The 27233-nt window shown below is 35.8% G+C and overlaps 2 protein-coding genes across 2 annotated transcripts; one reads left to right on the plus strand and one right to left on the minus strand.

Moving 5' to 3' along the window:
• Positions 1-1027: 1027 nt before the first annotated feature.
• Positions 1028-27088, plus strand: LOC140750027 (cytochrome b5-related protein). Its single transcript, XM_073083319.1, has 6 exons — positions 1028-1202; positions 18700-18935; positions 22321-22730; positions 24075-24263; positions 24965-25189; positions 26693-27088. Exons 2-6 carry the CDS (start codon positions 18720-18722, stop codon positions 26973-26975), a joined length of 1323 nt encoding a protein of 440 aa, XP_072939420.1. The 5' UTR covers positions 1028-1202; positions 18700-18719; the 3' UTR covers positions 26976-27088.
• On the minus strand, positions 5400-12127 carry LOC140750297 (uncharacterized). Its single transcript, XM_073083742.1, has 5 exons — positions 11485-12127; positions 10373-11223; positions 8377-9151; positions 6961-7716; positions 5400-5428 (listed from the first exon to the last, which is right to left on the minus strand). The coding sequence occupies exons 1-5, from the start codon at positions 12125-12127 to the stop codon at positions 5400-5402; spliced, it is 3054 nt and encodes a 1017-aa protein (XP_072939843.1).
• Positions 27089-27233: the final 145 nt, after the last annotated feature.

Below are 27233 nucleotides of genomic sequence, written 5' to 3' on the forward strand. Positions count from 1 at the left end.
GTAAAAACATAATATATTGTATATGTTAATGTTTCGTTTTAATTAAATACATGGTTCCCTGGTAATTACAAAAATATAAGTCATATGTGTCCAAAATAATATATAATAATAGATTAACATTAAGTATTTGTCCATTAGGTCATAATTTATTCCGACTAATTCAATGTCACACAGTAAATACAATTAAATAACAATAAATAACTTATTCAGTATAATTATAACATATAATAATAAATTATAAAAATGTTATATTGTATAATACACATTATGTAGGTACACACTACACATGTACAATTTGACCTTGAATAAAAATGAATATTCAAGATATAAAAAGGCAAATATACTGATGTATTACATACACTTGAAAATGCACATTTTTATCTTTTTTTCTTTAAATAAATGTAATATTTATAGATTGCACTTATATTTGTCGTTTAAATTAATTAAAAGACAATAATTTAGTTTACATTGTAGTACATAACGATGCGTTAAAATGGCTTCAAAAGTAAATTAAATACCAACATTATTAACCGTTGACCTCACTGGATCTATAATAGATTAGCAAAGATTATTCACTCCTAACAAGAAAACGTTACCAGTTTTGACAATTGAAATTTTCACTGACATCTATTTTCGTGTTTGAAAAATATTAAAAAAATGTAGTTTTTAGATCATTTACGAATGAAACGATATTTCTCCGCATTTTTCTTCGATTTCGTGTTATTATACCATGTATTATACCATGATAGCCATTAAATGGCTGACAGAATTGTCAGCCGTTTAAGCCATTTAATGGCTTCTTTCAATTACAAGGCGGTGAGATATCTATACTTATGTGTGGGATCTATGAAAATATTCAATCGAATTAATCCAAATTATCTAATGTCTTCCAAATGATAATAGCATTAACTGGATTATCAATCAAGCGCCAATCTTAATAACTTGCTTATAAATATCTTGTCAAAGGCCACATTAGCTACATAATGAATACATTTACCTCATTATTATCATAACGGAACACCGAATTGAATCAAGCGCACGCGCAGCGGCAGTCACGGCCAATCAGCCCCGCGAGAAACACGCGAATTGTTTGTTGATGTTTATTTATTGTTATCGAAATAACAAATAATAACAATCTAATAAACATTGTTACGTTTCAAATTCGAAGGATCTGCGCGTTTAGTGCGCAGTCACGCACGTTGGTAAGATTTTTAAATTATTTCACGTTTTAATGTTTACAAAACGGTTTTATGAAAACTATGTCATAGTTGTATCTATCAGTTAGAGATAATTTATCGAATCCGTTTTTACTTCTTACGATGTAGGAAAATGAATGAACGACATTCAAAGATAAAACAGCAATTTAATACCTAATTGTGTCACACACGTTGAAACAATTCTAGGTACCGACTACTATTTAATTTCTCATTAAATCATTGACTACAATCACATTAATTAGTCGAATCATTGTAACTAAACTAACTTACATTATAACTAGCTCATACAATGATTTACCTATACCTACATTTTTTAACAATTCTTATCTATTGATTGAATCAGTGTTATGTTTATTTGTCTGATACATAATAAGTTTGTCTGATACATACATTTTGTCAATTATTTTTATATGAGTGTAACAAAGTGAGAACTAGAGCGAGTGAGAACTAGAACTGTATTATGTATATTAGGTATATGTTCAGTATACACTTACTTATTTACACATCTCATCAACCCATTACTGTCCCACTACTGGGAACGGGCTTCCCTTTTAGAGCGAAAATGGCCCAGGCCATAGTCCACCGCCCGGGCCATTTGTAGGTTTTCCCACGATTAATTTCTATTATGCACATAACTAAGAAAAACAGAGATTTATGCTAGGGATTCGAATCTCAAAACCTTCGATTACGACGGCGAAAAAATCATAGAATTAAAGAAATCTTTATATATATATTTCTTATGTGCGTGTGTATGTCACTGAACTCCTCCTAAACGACTGGACTGATTTTGATGAAATTTGTTGTGTATGTTCAAGGGGACTTGAAAATGGTTTAGATTCACAATTTAGTCCGTGGGAAAGGGTTTTTTTTAATTAATTTTTAATTCGTAAGTAGTTATAGAATCGGAAACTATGCATTTGATCAAGTAGAAACAACAACAACAACATATCCACTGTTTTGATAAACAACATATACGAGTAACTATGTTTTCAGCTAACATTACTTAATGTTCCTATTATCACAGAATCTTATGGTTGATATTTTTTTTCCTGTACCTTCTATTGTTTTATATACTCTAGGCATATTGAACCCTGAGATTGTTCAAAAATAAACATTAGTGGATGCCTGATGCGGGGGGATCATATCTCCCATAAGAAAGTGTACCAAGTGTACCCTAGCTATACTGTGGTTATAAAAAGATATTGTAAAAAAATCTACTACTATTAACACTATTCTATGAAACAGACGTTTAAAAACATAGATAATGAATAGTTTAAAAGTGTTACTTACCCGAAATAAGTTTACTAACCAATTATTTAATCAAAATGAAAACTTACGAAAAATATTTTTCTGCGACACGAAACACACAATCATCCGCCATCTGCTTAAATATCAAATTGGGCAAGAGTACCAAGTTTAGAAAGTTTTAACGTATCATATACAACCAATGTTGCCACACTAAAATCATATTGTGTTCACAGAAGCTCTGTAAATCCAGTGTACCAAGTCTCCCGTAAGGATCAAGTGTCCCCAGTTTCCGCTATGTCATATTATTTCTTTAAAATGCGGGCGAAGCCGCATGCACCACTAGTATATATATATATATATATATATATATATATATACAGGGTGAATTTTTCAAACGGGCCTTCAGGGCCAAATCCGAAACTATAAGGATTAGCGAAAAATGCTGAAAGGAGTTACGAGGCCGATTTTGATAAAAACTAAAACTGCATGATTAGTTTTTTAAAATATTTTTTTCCTTAGCCGGGAATCGAACGAGTTCATTTTGGAAAAAAAATACACCTTCTATATTATTTCACTACCTGATAGTGTCGCTTATAAGGATCAAATTCTGGGAAGTAATGTTATGTGACAAATTAAAGGAAAAGGAAAATTTTGAAGAAAACACGTATTTTTCCATACATTGGCATACTAATCCTCAAGGATTATACATAACAAATGATTTATGTATAATTATTTAGAAACATACGTAAGTCATACCATTGAAAAATTTGTTGGTTAATCAACTAATTATTCGATGTTATAACCGCGACATTCGGCTTAGTATGAGAAAGTAATAGTTTGGCAAATAAATTACCGACGTGTTTAGGATTTATTTTTTAATAAAAATAGATAAGTGATAAAATAATATTTTTTTATTGTTTGTTGTTTATAACTACGTTTCAACAGTAAATATGATTTTCTATATCTCTTTGTTTAGTTATCACTCGGATTTGACTCAAAAAAGACATTCTCGCATATGGCAATTTTACATCTGTATTAAACGAAACTCCGCTCATAGCAAGTTAAATCTATTATAATGGTCCTAAAAGTAACCTTAACTAAGTCGGACATAAAAATATGAATTCTTGAAGAACAAAACGTCCATTTCGAATGATTTGAAGCATTGAGCAAAAAAATTGTTAATACGCGAAATGTTTAAATTGATGAATGGCGGGAACTTAACTGCCAAATTAATATGAATAAATATGTATTTTCTTAAAATTAAGGCTTTTCCTTTAGTTTGTCATTTACCATTACTTTCCAGATTTTGATCCTTATAAGCAACACTATCAGATAGTTGAATAATATAAAGGGTGTATTTTTTTCAAAATGAACTCGTTCGATTCCCGGCTAGGGAAAAAGTTATTTTAAAAAAGTAATGATGCAGTTTTAGTTTTTATCACAATCGGCCTCGTAACTCCTTTCAGCATTTTTCGCTAATCCTTATAGTTTCGGATTTGGCCCTGAAGGCCCGTTTTAAAAATTCACCCTGTATATATATATATATCCTTTTGTTTTAATGGTGAACTATAACAGAGAAAGGACTATAGGTAATATAGTGCCTTAAGCTCTCTACATTCATCTTTTGTTTATTTATACCGTCAATAAAGTACATGTAAATGTCAATGTCAAGTACCCACATACTCTTCGGAATAATTATAACCTTAACTCTTTTCATTCTGAGAGCCTTAAAACAATATGATAGTGTAGTGGATGAAAGTTAACTACAGGTTGTTTAAAAGCGTATTTTTACAAAGTATTTATTTCTTAGCATACAATTATTATTTTCAATTAACTTTTTATTATTTATTAAATACATATATCACATTATATTATCTTAATACATTTTTTCATTTAACTGCGTCGTTAAAAATAAGCATGTTAAATTTCAGAAAAAGAGCGTACCTACATTTAAGTAAACTATGTTGCTAATGCATCTTGAAAATCGGAAATTCGATATGGTTATTACGTTTTAGAAAATGAATCAAACGAGCCTCAACGCGATCGGGGTGCGTCATTTAATTACAGAATTTCCATGGGAATCTGTCAGCAACATCATCATACTGTAAATCCATTAGTGTCCTACTACTGGCCGCGGGTCTCCTCTCAGAATGAGAATTAGCCCACAGTCCACGAGGCTGGCCAAGTGCGAATTGGTAGACTTCACATATCTTTGCAAATTTATTTTTCTAAGATCTCTCAGGTATGTCCTTACGATGTTTTCCTTCACCGTTTAAGCAAGTGATAATGAATTTCTAATACGCACATGATTGAAAAATCAGAAGTGGGATTTGAGCCTCGGACCCCTCAAGCCAGAAGCTTAGTTTCAACCACAAGCAGTCCAATAGCATATCATAATCTTATATATAAAATTCTCGTGTCACAATGTTAGTTACCGAACTTATCCGAAACGGCTTTTCCGATTTTCACCAAATTTTATTTGCATATTCAGTAGGCCTGAGAATCGACTACTATCTATTTTTCATACCCTTAAGTTATCAGGTCGTTCACCCTTAACATTTATTTATTTATATGGCAACACAACATTTGCCAGGTCAATTAGTAATATTGTATTATTACCTGATCTACATACCCATACAAAATTTCAGCTCAATCAGATACCAGGTCAAATTTACCTTGCCAGATTTGACCCGCACTTACTTACATACATACTTACACTGCAAATTAAATAAAAGATTGTAGATTACTTTTATATAATGTACTTAAAAAAAAGTAATTAAATACAAAAACTTAATTTGATGTTAAAAGTGCATAACAATTTGTTATTGTCTCTTTGTCTAGATAATTACTCAAAGTAGCAATAAAAATTAAATTTATTCAACTTCTTTGTTTTTACAACTTGATTTGTTTTTATTAAATTAGTGTTAGGTATTTCTACAGAGCCACTCGCCTCGACCAGGACCCTAAGGGAATTAAATACGGGTTGAAAGTTTGTATGATAATTCGCCTTCGCCGCGATTCTGCTTTAACCGAAAAACAAGCGTCATGAAAATTAGTACTTTGTTATAATTAATATTAGTCCAAGATACAAAAAAGTTATTGTGAGATACATAACATACTAACAAGACGTTTTATCTTTAAGAACACTTAAATATCTAAAATAAAAAATTTATTAAATTTCTAAACGTAAAGAAACATTCTTTACTTCGACTACAGAATGGAAATGCATAATAATTGTGAAGTATCTATGGAAGTATACGTATGTCAAGATTGATTACAGATAATTATCTGTAGGTAGAAGCCTAATAAAGACATGTATAATTACCTCGAATTAAGTGTGTCACGTTATCCTGTTTTGGCTTCGTAAATAAAATTGTTATAAAGTTTTCCATCGGAATTTCGCGATATGCGGTATATAAAAATACTCCTAATTTTTGCAAAAAGAAATACACCTTACATTGCGCTGACCTCAAGACTAATCCACAAAGTAAAAGCAAGCTAACTATAAAACATGTGAAGATGACTGCATTGGAAATAAAATCTAAATTAGGTACAGGAATTCGGCAAATACTAAGGTAAACATAATTTAAAGCTAATGCAAGCAAGCTATAGCGGATAGTAGGTCGGTAAAAAACGAAAACAAGAGGTAGAAGAGGTAAAAGAGTTATTTATTTACACAACACACAGCGACAGTTTAACGGTGGTTAGTTTAATGGTGTTCACTACACAAAAAGCAACGGATAACGGTAACTATTTTACAATACACTCGTGAGAGACACTACGCGTGTGCGCGCTTATAGGATTCGTCGGCCACACTGGGTGCGCGCGCGCTTTTTTCCCGCCCCGCGCCGTCCCTTCGCGCGGGAAAACGGCGTGGTGTTACCAACATTACGGGTACTCTATTATTTATGAATTATTACACATATATACCTACATTTACAATATTAAATATTATACTTATTTTAATTTTATTTTATTTATTTCATATAAGGTACCTCGCCAGGCGAGCCGTTTTAACTGTCGTTAACATTCTGCCCCTCAGTGTCGTGACTACGACACTCATTACGAAATAATAACGCTAAACGCGAAGCTGGACGCTTCTTAACCCCTGTTTTGGTTTTAACATCCGCGACTCTTACCCTACCATCAGCTCCGGGATAAACTTTTACGATTATGCCCTTAGGCCAAACATTGCGTGGAGAGGTAGAGTCAACGACCACCACGACATCTCCAACTTTTAATTGGTCACCCTCGCGATACCATTTACTTCGTGGCACTAAGGTAGGTAAGACCTCTTTCAGCCACCGTGACCAAAAGAGGTCTGCCAAACGTTGGGCAAAACGCCATTGCTTTCGCAGGAACTCGTCACTGCCATCGAAGACTCCTAATTGAGGTAGGTTTGAAGAAGAACCTAACAAAAAATGATTAGGCGTTAAAGATTCTGGGTCCCGCGGGTCTACAGAAACGTGAGTTAAAGGTCTGCTATTTATCATACTTTCGACTTCACACAGGAAAGTATTCAACGTCTCCTCTTTAGGTGCCCGTTGTTTTAACACAACTCTTAAGGCCGTCTTGACGCTTCGTATAAGCCGTTCCCAGGCGCCCCCCATATGCGGACTGCCAGGAGGTATAAATTTCCACTGTACTCCTTTATTAAGTGCTTCAGATATTAAGCTTTGTTGATTAGAAACTACCTCTTGATACGCTTTTTTCAACTCGGTATTAGCTCCACGAAGGTTAGTTCCATTGTCGGAGAACACAGTGTGGGGCCATCCTCTACGAGCGGCCATTCGGCGCAGCGCCATGATGAGAGAATCCGTCGTGAGGGAAGATACTACTTCTAAGTGTACAGCTCGCACGGTTAAACACGTAAAAAGAACGCCGTACCGGTGATGCCTTTGACGGCCTACTGCTACTTCTATAGGGCCAAACAAATCCACACCACACATTGTGAACGGTCTCTGACGTTGAGTCAACCTGCACTCTGGTAAATCGCCAAGGCGTGGTGGTCTGGGAGAAGCTCTTTTGAACTGACATATCAAACACTGTCTGGCAACAGATCTGATTGTGGGCCGCAATTTAAGCAGCCAATACTTTTGACGCATTTCGTTAACTACCATCTCGTTACCCGAATGGCTTGCATTCACATGGTAATGCTTTACTATAAGTCGAGCTATATAGTCTTTGCCATCCAAAATTATGGGTTGCTTGGTTAACTGGTCTACACCTTGCGCATTTTCAATTCGCCCGCCTACACGCAAAATATTATTTTCATCTATTATTGGAGTAAGTGTTCGCAAACGACTGTCGCGGTAAATTTCTTGTTTACACGTTAATAAATTTATTTCCGTTTGAAAAGATTGTGATTGCGAATAACGCAACAACAATATTTCGGCTTCACGCATTAGATCCGCGTTAATTCCGTTAATAGATTTATTTTTAAATTTTTCAACACTCAGTAAAACGGTAGCGGTAGCACGCAGTAACCGCAGCCAGCTGGAGAACCGGCTCGGGTCCGGCACAGGTAAGTCGCATCTTTTATTACTTTGAATTACAGTATTTACTTTTTCTAATATTTCATTACTAATATTGTTTTTTATTTCAGGTTGTTGCGGCCAGCAGGAGGATTGCTGATGTAAGAACGGAGGTCCGGAAAACCACACCGAATCGCTAGTCAATACGTAGTTGCTACTTTTGGTTGCTAGGTCCGCTACGTTTGAGCCGGTAGGGACATAATGCCACTGGTTTGTTCTACTGTACTCGTCGATTTCCCCAAGTCTGTTAGCAATAAAAACTTTATAAGTTCTACACTGGTTTTTTATCCAATATAACACTGTTGTTGAATCAGTCCAATAATATATTGAAGTTGGACGTAAACGATGCTCCCTTTTAATGCTCTCCGCTAATTTACATGCCAATACTGCGCCTTGCAGTTCGAGTCGCGGTATAGAAACTGACTTCGTAGGAGTAACTTTGCATTTGCTAGCGATGAACGCGACTCTAACGCATCCATCGACAGTTTGTTTGCGCCAATACGCGACGGCTGCATACGCACTCGGCGATGCATCGCAAAATATGTGAAGCTCATACACTGACTCGCTGTCGCTTGTATTCATAGTATCGCCGCGGAAGTACCACCGCGGTATTCTAATATTATTAATTTCTTTAGCCTGTCCTATCCATTTCTTAAACAAATCATAAAGATCTTTATCAAGTTCGTCATCCCATTGAATGTTTTTCTTCCACGTTTCGCGTATAAGAATTTTTCCATTGACAGTAAATGGTGCTAAGTATCCGTGAATATCAAAAATGGACATTACTATACTCAATGTTTCACGTTTCGTTGGTATCCTTTTAAATAACAAAATATCTTGAACTATACGTTTAAATGACAAGTCGAACGCTAACATATCGTCACTCGGGAACCATAGCAGTCCCAGTGTCCGTTCCGGTTGATTGTCAATATTGAACCTTATGGCTTTGTCATTAAGAGTATCTTTAGGAATATCCGATAATACTGAAGGCTCATTGGTTAACCACCCGTGCATTTCAAATCCGCCTTGTTTTTGAATAAATGAAATATCTTTAATAATTTTTGAAGTAACACTTTTATCCGAAAAACTATCAATATAATCATCCATGTATTGGTTGTTTTGTATCGCGTGAACAGCGTCTGGCATTTGATCCTGGAAACGAGAGGCGTTTTTGGTCTGGTTGATGTACTGAGCTACAAACGGCGAGCAATTAGCCCCAAAGATAAGTGATGTCATAGCATATTTATTTACTATATCACTATCCTTCTCTTTCCATAAAAATCTTAATGCATGTTGGTCATCACTTTGAATTTTAATACGTAAAAACATATCTTTTATGTCGCCTATTACGCCTATCGGATGTTCGCGAAATCTAAACATTATTCCGTACAAAGAATTTAATAAATCGGGCCCCTGAAGTAAAAAATCGTTTAGTGAAAAATCGTTGCATTTAGCAGCTGCGTCAAACACTAATCTTAACTTGTTTTTGTTCGGGTTATCGACCCCGAAATGCGGCAAATACCATATGCGCTTAGATACTAAGTCAGTACATTCGGCATCACTAAGTTTTCTCGCATAATTATTTACAAGTAAATGATTAATACGATCCCGGTACCGCAATTCAAACTCCGAATCAGATAACATTTTACGTTCGATGGATTTAAGTCTTTTTAAAGCTGTAGGATAAGAGTCCGGCATCACAGAAAAATCGCCCTTCCACGGAAGACCCACGGTCCATTGTCCGTTAATTAATTTCGCCGAGTCGTTAAGAATTTGTATAGCTTTCAACTCGTCAACATTTTCGCGCGGTTTACTACAGATTCCAATTGAATCGAGTGAAAAAGAAAGACGTATTAATTCATGCAAATTATCATTATTATAATTATGTGTATCCGCACTGTAAGTATATAGACACGGTGAGTGTTCCGTAGAAGCGTCGTTTGTTACAGAGTAGGGTGTTGCGTTCGCGTCTACATTCTCCGAATTCGGAACTAAACCTCGGAGCGTGCGGCCGCGGCCACTGCGCCACAGGCGCTCGTCGCTGCGTTGCCGCGTTCGCGTAGGTACCTGGCGTAAGGCCCCGTGCACACACCAACCTAATAATGTTTGCGTAATAAACGGCCCACCTGTCTTATACCTTTTACATACAATTGGCGCAATTAAATCGTAATTATCTTGACCTATTAACAATGTAGGTTTTACTACAGTGTTACAATCATAATTAACATTAGGCATACACTCAAAGTTTTTAAAGTTTATATCACTAGTAAACTGCACAGGTAAGTTTAATTCTTTTAATTTTCGAGCACGTAATTTAAATTTATTTCCATCACTGTTACTAATGTCAAAGTTTAATATTTCAGTTTTACATACCAACTCGCCGGAGTCCCACGCGCTAGTCGCACGCAAGGTAACACTCTCACCGTGTAGTCCAGCCTTATCTGCGATGTCTGCTGATATGAGGCTCACCGTTGCACCGTCGTCTAGCAGCGCGTAAGTATTAATATTTTGTTTGGGTCCAAATACGGTAACTGGCACTATTTTAAGGTAAATTTTTTGCGAGTTAATTGTTTTATTTTCTGTTTTAGGTACACTTAGTTCGGAACACTGTGGCGCGGTCGCGTGGGCAACGAGTTCTCGGTCACGTTCGGGACACTGGGCATCGTTGACCGGCGCGGTTGGTTCTTGGCGCGTCGCTCCTGTCCTCGTCCAGTGCAGCAACCGATGATGGGGTCCACCACACGAATCGATGTCGCAGTTTTCCGCCGTACACGTTGTATGCTCTTCGTGACGAGCTCCCAAACATTTAAAACAGAGTTTATTTAAGCGCACGTATCGCCATCGGTCTTTACGCAGGGCACGCTTGAATTTCACGCATTCCATCAGCTTGTGGCTATATCGTCGGCAGAAATTACACTTATTAGGGCTATCACTGGCGTCTGCACATGCTAACACAGGGTGATGATGCTGATATTTGATGTTATGTGTGGTGTAAGGTTTTATTCTAGTATCACTTTGGTAGTAAATGTGACTGACTCCCGCCGCTGCCACTTTCTGTGCTTCTTCGTAAAGGAAGGTGCTCAATAGTTCCAGCTTCGGGATATCTTCTTTGTGATATGCATATTCAGCCCACTTAGTAATTAAAAGGGTGGGCAGCTTCGATGTTATAATGGCTAACAATTGCGGGCTTCTTAAATAATCCAGCTGTTGAAGCATGCGAGTAGCTGTGACACAATTTTTAATTTTTATTGCAAAATTTACAATTTCATTATGGTAAGATTGTGGCAACGGTTGCAATTTTCTTAATTGCAAGGTTATTTTTTGCATAATAATTTCCGGCCTACCAAATCTTAATTCCAGAGTTTCTATTACCTCTTTAGGCGCAGTGGCGCTCATCAATAAAGAAGATGTGGCTTCTTTTGCTTCACCACGTAAGCACTTACGTAATCGCCATAAGTTTTCGGTGTCATTGTATTTACACAGACGTGTCGATGACTCAAAGGCTTCTTTAAATTGTAGCCACTCGAGGGGATCTCCTGCGTACAAGGGTAGATCTTTGGACGTCGCTAGCCTCGAAAGGAGCTCCTGGTTATTGTTGTTTGGTGAGGATGCGCTGACAACAGCATCCTTTATAGCCTTGGTTAGCTCCGCCATGGCACATTGGGTGTCCATGCCTGCGTGATCCATGAGCTGCCTATCAGGTAAGGAACCTGGAGCAGCTGCCGACTCCAACCAATCTTGCACTCTTTCATGAGACGTCTCACTGTCTCGTATTGATGCCGAGTCTAACATCGCCAAATCGGCTGCGAGTTTTTTCTCCAATAACTCTTTTTCTATTTTCGCCTTTCTTAAAGCGATCTGTGCTGCTGCTTCTGTTTCAGCTTCTTTTAATTCGATTTCAGCTCTTGATTTCGCTGCTTCGAATTCTAGTTGCCGCGCCGCCGCCAACGAAGCGAACGAAGCGCGGGAAATACTTCGTGTGGCGCGTCCTTGCGCGGCGCGTGTACCAATATGGCCGCTATCCGACTGAACTCTTTTCATTTGTTCTTCTTCTTTTGCCATTTCCCCCATCTTCTTCGTTTGTGCGCGCGTCACTATAGTTCGCGGCGGCGTTCGAGGTAATGGCATGCTTCTTCTTGTTTCAGTTTCGATCCGGCACGATGGACCACTTCCATATAGCGGATAGTAGGTCGGTAAAAAACGAAAACAAGAGGTAGAAGAGGTAAAAGAGTTATTTATTTACACAACACACAGCGACAGTTTAACGGTGGTTAGTTTAATGGTGTTCACTACACAAAAAGCAACGGATAACGGTAACTATTTTACAATACACTCGTGAGAGACACTACGCGTGTGCGCGCTTATAGGATTCGTCGGCCACACTGGGTGCGCGCGCGCTTTTTTCCCGCCCCGCGCCGTCCCTTCGCGCGGGAAAACGGCGTGGTGTTACCAACATTACGGGTACTCTATTATTTATGAATTATTACACATATATACCTACATTTACAATATTAAATATTATACTTATTTTAATTTTATTTTATTTATTTCATATAAGGTACCTCGCCAGGCGAGCCGTTTTAACTGTCGTTAACACAAGCTAATGGGGCAGTATGATAGAACCGATGGCCATTATAGTGAATTCTTGGATAGAGACCACAAAGCGGCATTGTACGTTGATATATAGGTTTGAAGGTATATAAATGGGGTGCGTTTCGAGATGCTGTAAACACGATTTTAAGAACAGGTTGGATGAGAACCAAATGGGATCCATCGAAGATCGAATGTCAACGACCCAAGTACCCGTGGAACACTGACCACACCGATCTACCTTGCAGAGGGTTCATGGTCGGATTCCCGGCCAGACAGGAATGATAAGTTTAAATTTGTATATGGTCTACCTGTTTATGTATTTTACTTTATTCGGGTCCTTAGCACCCACTGTATAAGCCTAGTGTTGACTCTGAAGTATAGAGCTTTTTTTATTTATTTTATTTATTTATTTGACACGCCAACAGCATAATATACAGAAATTTTACAAATAACATTATGTACTATAATAGAATACATTGGTATGCAAGCCAATTATAGGCATGTACAATATTTATAGAAATAGAGACGTATATATTTATGTAAAAATGTAAAGTTGTCATACTTCATCCTATATTCAGAGCCAAATTTAGAAGGGAGCAAACGGGGTAGGAACAGTTACTGGCGTACCCAATAGAGACAACATATCCAAATTGCGAAGGGTCAACTTTAAATCACATATAAGATTTTTTTTAACCAGTATAAGTGTATATTTTCTCCAAACATTTTTGAAATAATTTTATTAGCAGTATATTTTTGAAAGATTTGACGAAAAACAATGTTCTTTTAAATGGAAAAATAATGACCACTCCCTCGTTGTCCCAAGGCCTCCACCGGCCTATCTAACATCAAATGGAAAAATAAATGAGTAGGCTTAACATGTTATAGTTTTAAGAACGTTACACCGGATAAGCAAGTATAACAAGTTTAAAAACTGCTCGCAAATTTTACATTCCACTGATCAGCATGCAAAAATATACTTAAATTAACTGTATTAAGTCTTATTTCCTCACAAAACAACTCATATGAAGAGTCTGTTGGCCCTGATGCCGATTTTTTTTATTAAGTTACATAATAAACTTCTTTGTTTTATATTGAAACTTAAATTTTGCGTCATTTTAAATTTAAAATTACACATACTTATATTTATACTAATTACCATGTCTGTACATCACAATGTAACGTATTTGCGTTATTGTTATAACCGTTTTTAATATAATTCACAAAGTAGCAATGCAGTCCATCTTCTCACCCGCATGGATACAACATAAGAAAATATGTTAATTTTAAGACCCATGTACTTTGTTCTTTTTCTCAAATAAAGTAAATTGAATGAATACTAAATGGCTACTGCCGCCCATGGATATCGGTATTTAACCCTAGATAAGAATAGGGTTGAATCATACATAATTTCAACCACAAGTTGGTTCCTCTGAGGACTAAGTTGAAATGCCTGAGATAAGTACTTAACACTGCTGTTATTAGGCGGAAATTGATGTAATCCTCGTCCTAACCTCCATCCCAAGCCTAAGACTATAGTATAAAGTATGTATTGTTAAAAGTCATAGAACCGCGTTTACGATCTACAAAGTTGAGTAAAGATAGGTCGCGGGTTAGATTGGCTAAATATTCACAATACCACGCTTCAGCACCCACGTAAAACATTGATCCCAGCGATTATCATCATTAAATGCTCTTATTATTATTATTAAAAACTCCACTTTACCCGATGCAAAAATTACTGAAAAATCATCCTCAAAAGGAATATATTTGGAACAAACTTTTGGTTCTATAAAAAATAGAAAAAAGTAATTGTAACGTATATTACTATCAGAACTAATCCACCAAATAATTTAATTTTGAACTTTGACATACTTGAAGTTATTGTACGTTTTTATGTTTTTACGAAGCCTGCTCGGAGCCTCAATTTGTAGGTACTTCACCGCGATATTTTACTTCAATGCCGCGGTCAATGCCACACAAAGATTTCCGCTCTCTCTGTCCTTGTTACGAAGAACCGATTTAATAATAAACAATTAGTTGTTTGTTTATTAATATGTAAATTACGGGAAAATTAAGTAATTTACTTCATTATTTAAGAATTAAAAATAAGGAATTATCAAAACATTACACGTTTTATGATTTTAAGTAAGTGCATAATTATTATTATGAGCATGAAGAATATAATTCATAATAATTAAACATTAATGTACAAGTACGGAAATGAGGTTCCAAAGATTACTTTTGTCTTTACCACATTTTAGGGTTCCGTAATTATAGAGTCCGTCTGACCATCTCTGCGTTTGTCGGTCTGTCTATCTCTTGAATCGTTATATATTATAGAGTGCGTATCTATAACCGCTATGACAACAAATATTAAAAATAAATAACAAATAATATACGAAACTTGGGTATTTATCTACTGTTAAAGTAATAAGATAAAGTGAATAAGGCCAATAACTTCGGGATAATGTTGTTCCAAAAAAAATGCAAATTAGTATGCGCGCGCGTTACAGTACAGATTATATATCTTAGAATTCAAGTATATATCTACTGAAATGTATAAAAACATTATATGGACGTTTGCCTTAGTATAGATAATAATTAGTTATTTTAATAAACAACCGTATACATTTATTATGTTATGTTCGTGTAATGTGCGCACGCGCATATTAAATATATTTTTTATATTTCAGTTTAACTGACAACTGTCACCCATTGACATTTGTAATCAATTCCATATAGAGTAAGCGTACAGGGAGAGGACACAAATGCGTTGCCCCTGAAGAGTTGGAATACCTTGTCACACCCGTCAAACCAGACCGCCGCTTAACACTTAACAGTTTAGACCGAAATAAGTCTGGTGGCGATGGTTCTAATGAGGAACCACGAGGAGTTCTACCACAACTAAATCAATTGAGAATACACATGGGCGTAGGCACAAAATAAATATATTTCATTTCGATTCATTTTATTTTTATGTTATATGTTATACAATTATTTTTAATAAGTTTATTAACATTTAAAATACATTAACTAAACAGGTATTTACATTTTAAAGTGCAGGGGGGTTACTACCATCTCTTAACTCAATATTATTTTAATCATACTTTTACTTTTTTTGCAGGAAATTTAACTATTTAAGCAAAATATGACAATTTCAGTTGGTTTTATACAATGGATAAGCAAAAATTAATAAGGGTTTAAGTTTATTCAACTGTATATGACGGAATATTTTACTATTTTAAGGAGGAAATAAAACTTTCCTGAACTATGATGGTTTTTAAAAGATGGTGGTAGGCTCCCAGGACTACATAAAACATTGACTCAACTAAACTCTCGTAAATGCTACATCACATCGAATGTTTTCACAAAATATGTGTAACCTTGAGTCTTCTTTTGCAACTTTTTAGTTATTCGGATGTTCCGTTTATTTGGCTAAAAACTAAATATCTTCTACTAAAGATCTAATTTGTAACATGACCCTGAATAAAACAAAGTAATGTGTTCTAAGCTTACAAGGTAAAATAATGTTTGTTTATTTTTTGAACCTTCTTAGGCGGTTTTTCGATAATCAATAAGTGAATGAAAATCGAATCGAGTTCGAATTAAATAATCAAGTTAAATAAATTTAAAAGTAAAATTGTTTTACACTGACAATGTTGTATTTGAATAAGAATACTCAGTTTTTACTTATCGCTGACACTAGAACCAATTTTAATAAAAACTTCATTTTTTATGTTGACATAAACTCAAAGACGATTTTAGATATTCCACCCCTAAGGGGATATAATACGCATTAAATATTTGTATTAATATGTCTGCGCGTAAGAAGTCGCGCACTGTAGTTAGTTATTAATATTTAGTTAACATATTGGCTTTCAATAAAACTTGATATGATAAGCCTCGTCCAATACCTGTCTCGGCCATAACTACCTTGTCTTGGCTACACGTCTTGAACTTTGTGAAGCGTAGGCAACTTCGTGAGAGTTGCCGGTAACTACCTATATCTATTAAGTGGACTTCACATACAGGTTACCAAGGGTTCGTACCAAAGGGTAAAAACAGGATCTATTTAACTAAGCCTTCGCTATCCGTTCGTCTGTTCGTCAGAGAGCGTGTATCATAAATAAAAAAAATCAAAAAGGAGGGTTATATGTATTGAAAGGGAAGCTATATTTTCCCAGAGCTTACAGTATATCTTATAAAATTTTCACAATGCAAATGGTACTTCTAAAATAGCTATTATAATAACGACTTCTACCATTCCCCGCTTGTCTAATTATAATTTCCACTTGAAATTTTAAAGTAGGTCATTCTAATTTAGTTTGAATGGAAAATTAGAGTATTGGAAATCGAACAACAGACGCGCAGTCCAATAAAGTAATGCTACATGCCACGCAATCCTCTAACATTATAAATCCGAAAGTAACTCTGAAAGTAAGTCTGTCTGGTTGTCTCTTCTTCACGCCTAAACCACTGAACCGATTTTAATGAAATTTTGTGCAAAGATAGTCTGAGACCCGAGAAAGGACATAGGATAGTTTTTATCCTGGAAATTCCACGGGAACTAGGGATGGCGATCTAAGATCGATCAATCGGCGAATCGATCTGTTGGACGCAAAACATCGATTATTTTAATCGATATTAGTAAGAATTGAATCGTAAACATTTGATCAAGTGATGATCTTTATCAAAGTTGAAGGTACGAATTTACAGTTTTATGTATGTTATTATGTTATATTATTTTCTTTTAAACGCGGGCGAAGCCGCGGGCAAAAACTAGTATTATCATATTTTATCATAGCATTATCATTATTATGAAATTATTTAAGTAAGTAGCAATATAGGTAAACAAAAACTTTCCGTTATGAAATACAATAATGTTGAAGGAAATCAAGTCGCATTAATTAGCAAACATCAGATTAACATAGTGCATCCTATTGCATTGGCATTATTATTTGACATAACGGTATGTGAAAGTGCATATATAATTAATTTGCATTTCTTATAAACGATAGACAGTTCAGTTGTGCAAGGACCAAGGATTACGTTGTTCTGATTTACAAATTGTAAATTGCAACCAAGTCATATGACCATTTCACACTAATAACTTAAGCTAAATATTAAAATACTAGCTGACCCGGCAAACTTTGTACCGCCTCAAAATCTACTTATCAAATATATATCATATAAAATATAGCTATGTTACTCGTGGATAATGTAGCTTTCGAATGGTGAAAGAATTTTTAAAATCGGTCCAGTAGTTTTTGAGCCTATTCATTACAATCAAACAAACAAACAAAGTCTTCCTCTTTATAATATTAGTATAGATTAACGAAAACACTAACATCAAAGTTTAGCGGTATCGAAGTAACTTTTAATTACATATGATTGAAGTTGCAAACGATTATGCAGTCCACCTGATGGTAAATAGTCACTGATACTCGTGAAGATCTGTAATCAACCCCAGATTAGATAATAATATCCTAAGTCGGCCGCAGATGGCCGCAGATGGCCGCAGATTTTCGAAGGTGGTAGAACCCTTTGTGGTTCGACTCCGGCGGCACCACCGCCACACCTATTTCTACCTAATAACAGCAGTGTTAGGCGCTGCTGTGTTCCATTTTGAAGGGTGTGGTAAGGGAGACAGACTTTTCCGAGGCGTTCCAACTTAGTCCTCAGGGGTAGCGGCGCATCTGTGGCCGACCTCTGGTAGGAATATCTAATCCTATCTGGAATTGATTACAGATGTCCATGGGCGGCAGTGGCCACTTACCATCAGGTGGACTGCATGCTCGTCTGCTATTCCTATATTATAAAAACGATGCATTGCTACCTCTACGTACTAAGTTGCATCGAATAAATATATCTCCCTCAGTACACCTTAACACTGCTGTTCTTAGGCAGTTAGTCATACTTTCATATCGACATACAAAGGGTTCTACCATCTTCTGAATGTACTGACATTCTCACAATTTATTATGTATCAACAAATAAATACAATTTGAATGAAATTGAATGAAATTTGAAAATTGAACATAATTGCCGGAAATATCTAAATATGAGACTTAATTTAGTTTTATTTCAATTTCTTTTTTGTTCCACAGAGTCACCTGCGTCGATCACAATGGTACCAAATCCAGGAAAATACTCTATCAGTTTTCCAAAATTAAAATCCAACCCGCTTCGGGAGACTGATTTGAGGACCCCTCAAGAGTGGATCGCTGGTAAACGTATAGAAGATGGTGCTGAAGGTCTCTGGAGGATCCACGACAACCTCTACGATTTAACTGACTTTATCGCTATACATCCTGGTGGCTCCGACTGGCTGACAATTACTAAGGTAAATAGTTTTACTGATCCAAAAATGGAACTGTCATGGAGTATGCTGAAATCATCTTAAAAATATAATGGCTTTCTACGCCCATAGCCCATAGGTTGCTATAGACATAAATAAAGAAAAATAAACAAACATCCAAAACCAAAAAAAAAAAAATCTAAGTAGGCACATCATGTAAGTGAATGACTAACCGGGGTCGAAACATGAATCAGCGGCGTGTTAGAAAATGATGACCGCTCCGCCATGTCAAAATCTTAGAACTCGGCTTCAGTTAGTACCGTGTCAACATGGTGTTGAAACCCGCATGCTCGATTGCCACTTCTGTCTTAAAAAAATCAACGGGTTGCACTCCGGGAGTACCGGCAGAAGTGAAAACTAACCTGAATAATAAATAAAAAATGAAACTGGTGCCCATTGACATATTTTTTCTTTGCTGACGACGGATGACATCTTGAGTTTTGCAGTTTGCTTTGCCGTCTTACGAATTTTCGATCAAGCCACGTGTCTGACGCGAGTTTAACATTTTTTATCCATCACAAAAAGTGCACAACGCCGCTAAAGAATTTCACCTATACGTATAGGTGAAAATAAAGCGGGTTGGGTATGTACCCAACTCGCTTTAGTCGATTTTTATTTATTACTCTTGTATTAGATTTTAACTATTTATATACATCGACAGCTTTACATTACACAATAATAGAGAAACATATGTATATTTTCAATATAAGTTTTGAAATCAAATTATGAAAGATGTTGCTACGCCAAATTTAAATGACAGTAACGAAAAACTTACTAGGTAAGAAAATGTAAATTCACGGTTTACATCTAGAGTTCCGTACAAAAAATATTTAAATTTGTTTTTTTTTTATGGTCTTACTATTTAATATTCAATTAGTGGTTAAATATAATTAACTGAAAAGGTACGTAAAGTAGTTTATGTCTCTCCCGTAATTTAAAAGCATTTAACTAAACCGCATTTAACTAAACCGCATTACTGTTAAAATGGAACAAGGAAAAAAATAGGACTTGCTAAATACTGAGACATACATACATACATACATGTGCTCGATAAACATAATCATCTGTGTTCTGAAATACTACTTAGGGTTTTCAGAATATCTCTACGGAACGCTAAATGTATTTTTATTATTTTATTTCTTTCTATTTAATGCGAGCAACATAGACGGCGAACGAATAGCCTTGCATTTCTGTTGCACTAAGGTCAATGCAGGTTCAACAGTAACTAGATAGTTTAAATTATGCAAATACTAGGTATACCAGTTTTATTTACGTAGATATTAGACGACAATTATCAATACAAACACATTAGTCCCTCGGTATTTCTGAATATTAGCTAAATAATAAGTTTATATAATTTCCTTACATACAAAACGTAAACATTTATTTTTCATATTGAATTTAGCTTGTTGATCTCTCTGTGTCCTGTGTTCACTGATTGTTATGATCTTAAACCAGAGATAGAAGGTTACAAAGAGAGTAATAATTGTTCCATTTTACAACAAAGAATATTGTTTCTTTCTTCAATCCATGCTCGAAGAACGTAAGTAGTGCGGAACGTTCCTATATGTACAAATTATTACGAAGAAAAATATAGTCGTAACGTATGTAAAGGCAAATATCTTATATTATAAAGAGGAAAACGTTGTTTGTTTGTTTGATTGTAATGAATAGGCTCAAAAACTACTGGACCGATTTTAAAAATTCTTTCACCATTCGAAAGTACATTATCCTCGAGTAACATAGCTATATTTTATATGAAATATATTTGATAAATAGATTTTGAGGCGGTACAAAGTTTGCTGGGTCAGCTAGTCTTTGAATAAACATGTAATAGTATATCATTTTAATACAGTGTTTAGTCATACCACACTGATTCGTGTATAAACCACATAATTGCTGGTTATTGATAATTTATGGCACTTTTGAATACTTTTCCATTTTTAATAGACTTCAACAAAGGATTCAAAAAAGGTTTCTCAATTTGACCGTTTTTTTATAATAAAAGAGTAGCAGACGAGCACGCAGTCCACCTGATGGTTAGTGCCTACTGCCGCCTATGGACATCTGTAATCAATCCCAGATAGAATTAGATATTCCTACCTAGTCGGCAACAGATGCGCCGCTACTCCTGAGGACTAAGCTGGAACGCCTCTGAAAAGTCTGTCTCCCTTACTACACCCTTCAAACCGGAACACAGCAGCGCCTAACACTGCTGTTATTAGGTAGAAATAGGTGTGGCGGTGGTGCCACCGGAGTCGAACCACAAAGGGTTCTACCACTTTTAAGTTGTATATGTTATTATATTTTTGGAATATTCAGTTTTGCTTTTAATTATAAAATGTCATCTGCTTTTTTCGCAATGTGTTTTGTTAAACGTTATGCTTATATTCTCTTTGTATTTTTGTAATTAAAGTATGATAAATTAGTGGATAAATTCGTATTATTGTAAATGTTGATGATTATGAAAGAATATATTGTATTTTTGGAATCCCTTCTGAGCATTTTAATACTGGTATTAAAAACTCCCTCATGGAATATATTAAAATTTGACGGTGAATTGCATGTCTCACCAGATTCAAATACCATCACAGATCGTTGATGTGTTGCTCAAGCTTCATAAAGCATTCTTCGCAGAAATATTTTCATACCATACGATTGGCGTACAAAACCGAGCGAACATCCCGACGATACAAAAGTTTTTGTGCTTTGTAGAGCTCTAAAATGTTGCCCAGTAAGCTGAATTTATTGCTATTTTATAAAAAGAACCGTATGCTAGTGGCATGAATTTCAGCCTTCCACAGAAGTGGAAATATTGCGTATGATGTTTCAAGAGATTAGAAAATCTCTTGAAATATCATACGCAATATTTTTCAAAACTATGTGATCATTCTATGTACGAGTATTTGCTTTAATGGTGATAAAAATTATCACATTATGCCAGAAAAATTCTTCTTTCCCTACATACGTGTAAAATCTATTTCACTTGGTCAAAAAAGTATGACATAAACTCTGAAAAGAGATCCGTGCAAATGCTGTTGTTCAGTAATCGGTTCAGTTTTAGAAGTTAAATAACATTTAATCTGGAATGCGAAGTGGACCTGCTGTGCGAACATTGCCAACAATTATGTATTTAAAATGTATATAGAAACTTCTAATACGTGGTAGGTATCTGTAGTAATATTAGACGTCAAGCAAATATTATACCCATAGTTATTAATCATTATGATATAAAAAACTATGTTTCGTGCATAGTAGGTACCTGTTATTTCGCAAATGCGCAAAAAATACAACCTTGTTTACATCGCTTCAACAAAATATATCTAATTATAACGTCTGAGGAAAATAAGATTTTTCCACTTGTTTACAGGGTACCGACATAACAGAGGCATTTGAAACTCATCATATCCACGGAGTAGCTGAGACGCTTTTGCCGAAATTCTTAGTGAGGAAAACTCAGACTCCGAGAAATTCTCCATTCACTTTCGAAGAGCATGGATTCTACAAAACTTTAAAGAGCAAGATAGCTGAAAAAGTAAAAGATATACCAGCTGATGCAAGAAAGAAAAGTGATTATGTGACCGACATTTTACTTATTGCGTTATTGATATCGAGTTCTCTGTCTTGTTGGTTGTGGACCCAGAATTTGATCCTCGGAGCTGTATCTACACTGACTGTTGGTTTCATTATGAGCGCTGTTACGATTTGCGCTCATAATTACTTCCACAGAAGCGATAGTTGGAGGATGTACCTATTTAATGTTAGCGGCTTGAATTACACGTAAGATGCTATAATACTAATTTAACCTTTTTTTTTATAATAGGTATAGGAGTAGCAGACGAGCATACAGTCCACCTGATGGTAAGTGGCCACTGCCGCCCATGGACATCTGTAATCAACCCCAGATAGGATTAGATATTCCTACCTGCGGTCGGCCACAGATGCGCCGCTACCCCTGAGGACTAAGCTGGAACGCCTCGGAAAAGTCTGTCTCCCTTACCACACCCTTCAAACCGGAACACAGCAGCGTCTAACACTGCTGTTATTAGGTAGAAATAGGTGTGGCGGTGGTGCTGCCGGAGTCGAACCACAAAGGGTTCTACCACCTTCAAACCTAAAATGTTTCTAATATTTATTTTTGCGACTCTTTCGATTCCTGTCCAGCACTTTTCCACAAAACATAATTCATATCATTACGCAAAATATTAACTTTTAGGAGCTATTAGACAAAATTGTTTTTTTTATTCTTCTTGACCATTGTGATTTTTTTAGTTATCATATTATTTTTCGAAGGGAGCGATTTTACCATACTATCACCCTAGTTTTTTTTTCTTAGAGAGACTTAGTAATAAACCTTCAACATTAATTCATTTCTTCGTCCTATTTTTTTCAAATACGAAAACTTTTTGTATCATAACTAGTAAAGTAATTAAACTCAATTTACTGTATTATTAAATAAATTAATTACCAAAACAAACAATTAAATATACAATTTCTTTCTCTGAGTACATTCAAATGAAGTATGAATTTAATAATTGCATAATTAGTACCTCAAATATTTTATGAACTAAATTGGCGTTATTACCTACAAATATACGAGTAGTTATGATATTCATTGTTAAGAAGCTGACACACGAGCGACAGTTCACGTTAACGATGTTCCACCGATTGTCTCCAAAGGTTGTCTTGTCGTCAACGATATTCAGTGGCTGGCAACGCTCGTCGACATCATGAACTGTCGTTCATTTCATCACCATCATCATCATCAACGCATTACTGTCCCTGGGCACGGGTCTCCTCACAGAATGAGAAGAATTAGGCCACAGTCAACCAAGCTGGCCAAGTGCGTATTGGTAGACTTCACATACCTTTGAAAAGTTTTTTTCTCCGGTATGCAGGTTTCCTCACGATGTTTTCCCTACACCGTTTGAAGCAAGTGATACTTAATTTCTAATACGCACATAACTTTGAAAAGTCAGCTGGGATTTGAACCTTTGACCCCTCGCCAAGAGGGCTCTCACTGTTTTCTTGTTGTTCATGTATTCAAACAATACAATCTCTCGTGTGACACTTCCCTTACAGAACTCATATCTGTATAATTGTAACATATATTTTTCTTTCCAGAGATTGGAGAATATCGCACGCATTATCACACCATCTCCATACAAACACGGTACAAGATATAGAATTGAGTGCTTTGGAGCCATTTTTGTTGTATTTGCCCTATAAAGACAAACCTATCTGGGCACAAATGGCTTCCTTCTACTACCCTGTTATCTTCCCATTTATTTCTTTGGGATGTATGATAAAAGAGTAAGTAAAGTTACATTTATATCTACAGACTGAATATCAAACCCAGACACGAAGTGGAAGACAAAAAATCCGTAATAAAAATTAATATAATTTGCACAATAGTATACATATTAATTACATGAATAAATCACTTAAAATGCACATATCATGCACCAAGTATTTCGCATAAAAATACTAAATATTAAAATTGTAATAATAAAATAATAGTTCACAGATTCGCAAACTTTTAATTACATTTCTTACGAAACCTACGGCGTGCCTTTAAGTTGGAGGGCAACTTTCATAAAAACTTTATCAGGGCACTGCAATAACATTCACTTTTTAAAATGGTTACTTAATAAACTCAAAATATCTTTCATAGAGGACAAGTCCTATATATGAAACATCTGCAATCATTTTAGATTTTGCTCAGACCAAATAGAAGATATAGGTATGCGTATATTCATTACGATCCTACTGGACACCGGTTTCCTCTTAACTTTAGACATCAACCCTAGATAAGATTGGACTTCTGCATGAAATAAGTCACCGATGCGTTGCTATCTTCGGAATAAATTGGCACGCCGTAAAGGTCTTTCTTTTACTAGCATCTGTGCCTTCGAAATCTAATAACGAAGATCTTACCACCTTCCAACGATTACAATAAGTGGGCTTTTAGGTTATTTAAAATACCTTTAAGATATTAACTATTTATTTTCCAGAATTATAGCTTGGCTGACCAAACTCGAAGACAAGAGCCTGAATTGGCGGAACTTGATTCCCTTCTTCCTGCCAGTTTGGATGTGGTGGACGAGTGGGTTGTTCCTGCCCTGGACTATTGCCGTGTGGCTCGCCTCCACAGTTATATCCAGCTTCTTCTTCATGGTGTTTGGTCTTACTGCTGGTCATCATAGCCACACCAACTTTTTTGATGGCGATGTTCCTAGGTAGGTTATTTCTTTTTAATAGAACTAAACACTAATTTGCAGCTACTCTTAGCGACAAATAAATAATTAATTAAAATGCACTTCGATACACAGCTCTTCTAAATATTATCCACGAAATTCATCAAAAGCAGCAACAGATATTCCAAAAGATATAACCACAAAGGGTTCTACAACCTTCAAATGCAGTTGAACTTATGAATTCAAATAAATTTATGTATTGATGGAGAATGAACGCCGATTGAAATTTATCATAATACTCGCACTATCACAAACAATATTATGACGAAATATACTCGTCCGTGAAACAGATATAACGCATTAATATGGCAATTCATGATTTGCTTAACTATAATTTCCATTATTCACACCTCAAATCGAATTTCACACTATAGCATAAAATGATATTTTGCAGAATTGAGATTGGTTTGTTTTCATAGTTAGAGACGCAAAAATAACATACCAATACAAAAACAAAAACTTGTTTGAACTAGTCAACTCATTAAGACATTAGGTAGTACGTACCTACACGTTTAAATTCTGCTTGAAATCATTTACGTATTGTATTTATCTACTCGTAAATACATTTATACCTTGAGTTTCAAATTAGTCGTAGAAAAAATAAACTTGGATATTTTTATTTTTGAATTTTTACACTAAAACTAAAATAATGTGATTGACGTGAAATCTGAAAAGGTCAAACATAGATGTAAATATTTTATGTTAAAAATGCTTTGAAGGTTAAGGCACACGCGCAAGTAAGCAGAGTAAGCTAGATAAAAGAAATCGATATAAATAGATAGGTAATGCTGCCTGGGCATCGCGCTGGAGGACTCCGGTTGTGTTCTATCGGATATCCCGGAGTTCTCCACCAAGCGCTGAGGACAGCCTCCGGGGGGGTTTAGTGCGGTAAAAATACCACATAACCCGACGTCACTCCCACGTCGTCCGGTACATTTGAAGGTATACAAAAAAAAAACGCTAATGCTGTCTATGTTCGAAGCCCCACGTTTACTGTGTCGTGGGTGCAACCAGCGACCTCTGTGATTAACTTCAGAGTTAATTAACACAAACCCTCTGTGGTCGACTCCAGCGGCACCATTATCACACCTATTTCTGCCTAATAACAACAGTGTTAGGTACGGCTGTGTTCTGGTTTGAAGGGTGTGGTAAGGAAGACAAACTTTTCCGAGGCGTTTCAACTTAGTCCTCAGGGATAGGGGCACATCTGTGGCCGACCTCAGGTTGGAATCGTTTCTTATCTGGGGTTGATTACAAATGTCCATGGGTGGTGGTAGCCACTTACTATCAGTTACACATGCTCGTCTGCTGCTCCTGTATTATAAAAAATCACAGTAGATAGAATCTGGATTGCTTTTCGTGTTAGGACCATTTGATAATATACACAAATTTATAGGCAATTTTTTTTCTTAAGAATCGGAATAACCGTATTAATTAATATAATTTTATACCAAGGTGTTCAAATGTATTCTTATACGATTTCAGAGGAGAAAACATAGACTGGGGAATTCACCAACTAGACACCGTGGTAGAGCGAATAGACTTCGCTGGTGAACACTTCAAGTCACTTACACGCTTCGGAGACCACGCCTTGCACCACCTCTTCCCAACGCTAGACCACGCTGAACTGAAGTATCTGTACCCAACTTTAATAGAACACTGCGAAAAGTTTGAAACTCAACTCCGAACTACAACATTCTACGGTGCTTTGATAAGCCACAGCAAACAGTTAATAAGGAAACGACCAAACAATTTCAGTACAAAATAAAGGCACTAAGAGCAACTATTAATATTTAGAATGTATGAAGACACTATCATTATAGGGAGTTCGCGTCTGACCTCTAGGATTGATTGATTGGCACAACTTACCACCAATTGTACTGGATGATGTGCAATGTGCATATTCCTTATAGTTATAAGGTAAAGAATCTGGGTATTTACATGGACCAACACCTATCATGGATACAGTATATTACGCCCCCTTAATAACTCAAAAACCTGTTCTCAACTACGGACCACGTTGAAC

The sequence above is a fragment of the Epargyreus clarus genome, unplaced genomic scaffold, assembly GCF_041222505.1.
Source record: "Epargyreus clarus isolate Ecla_fem2 unplaced genomic scaffold, WU_Ecla_fem_2.2 ptg000019l, whole genome shotgun sequence".
In the NCBI taxonomy this organism is placed as follows: domain Eukaryota; kingdom Metazoa; phylum Arthropoda; class Insecta; order Lepidoptera; family Hesperiidae; genus Epargyreus; species Epargyreus clarus.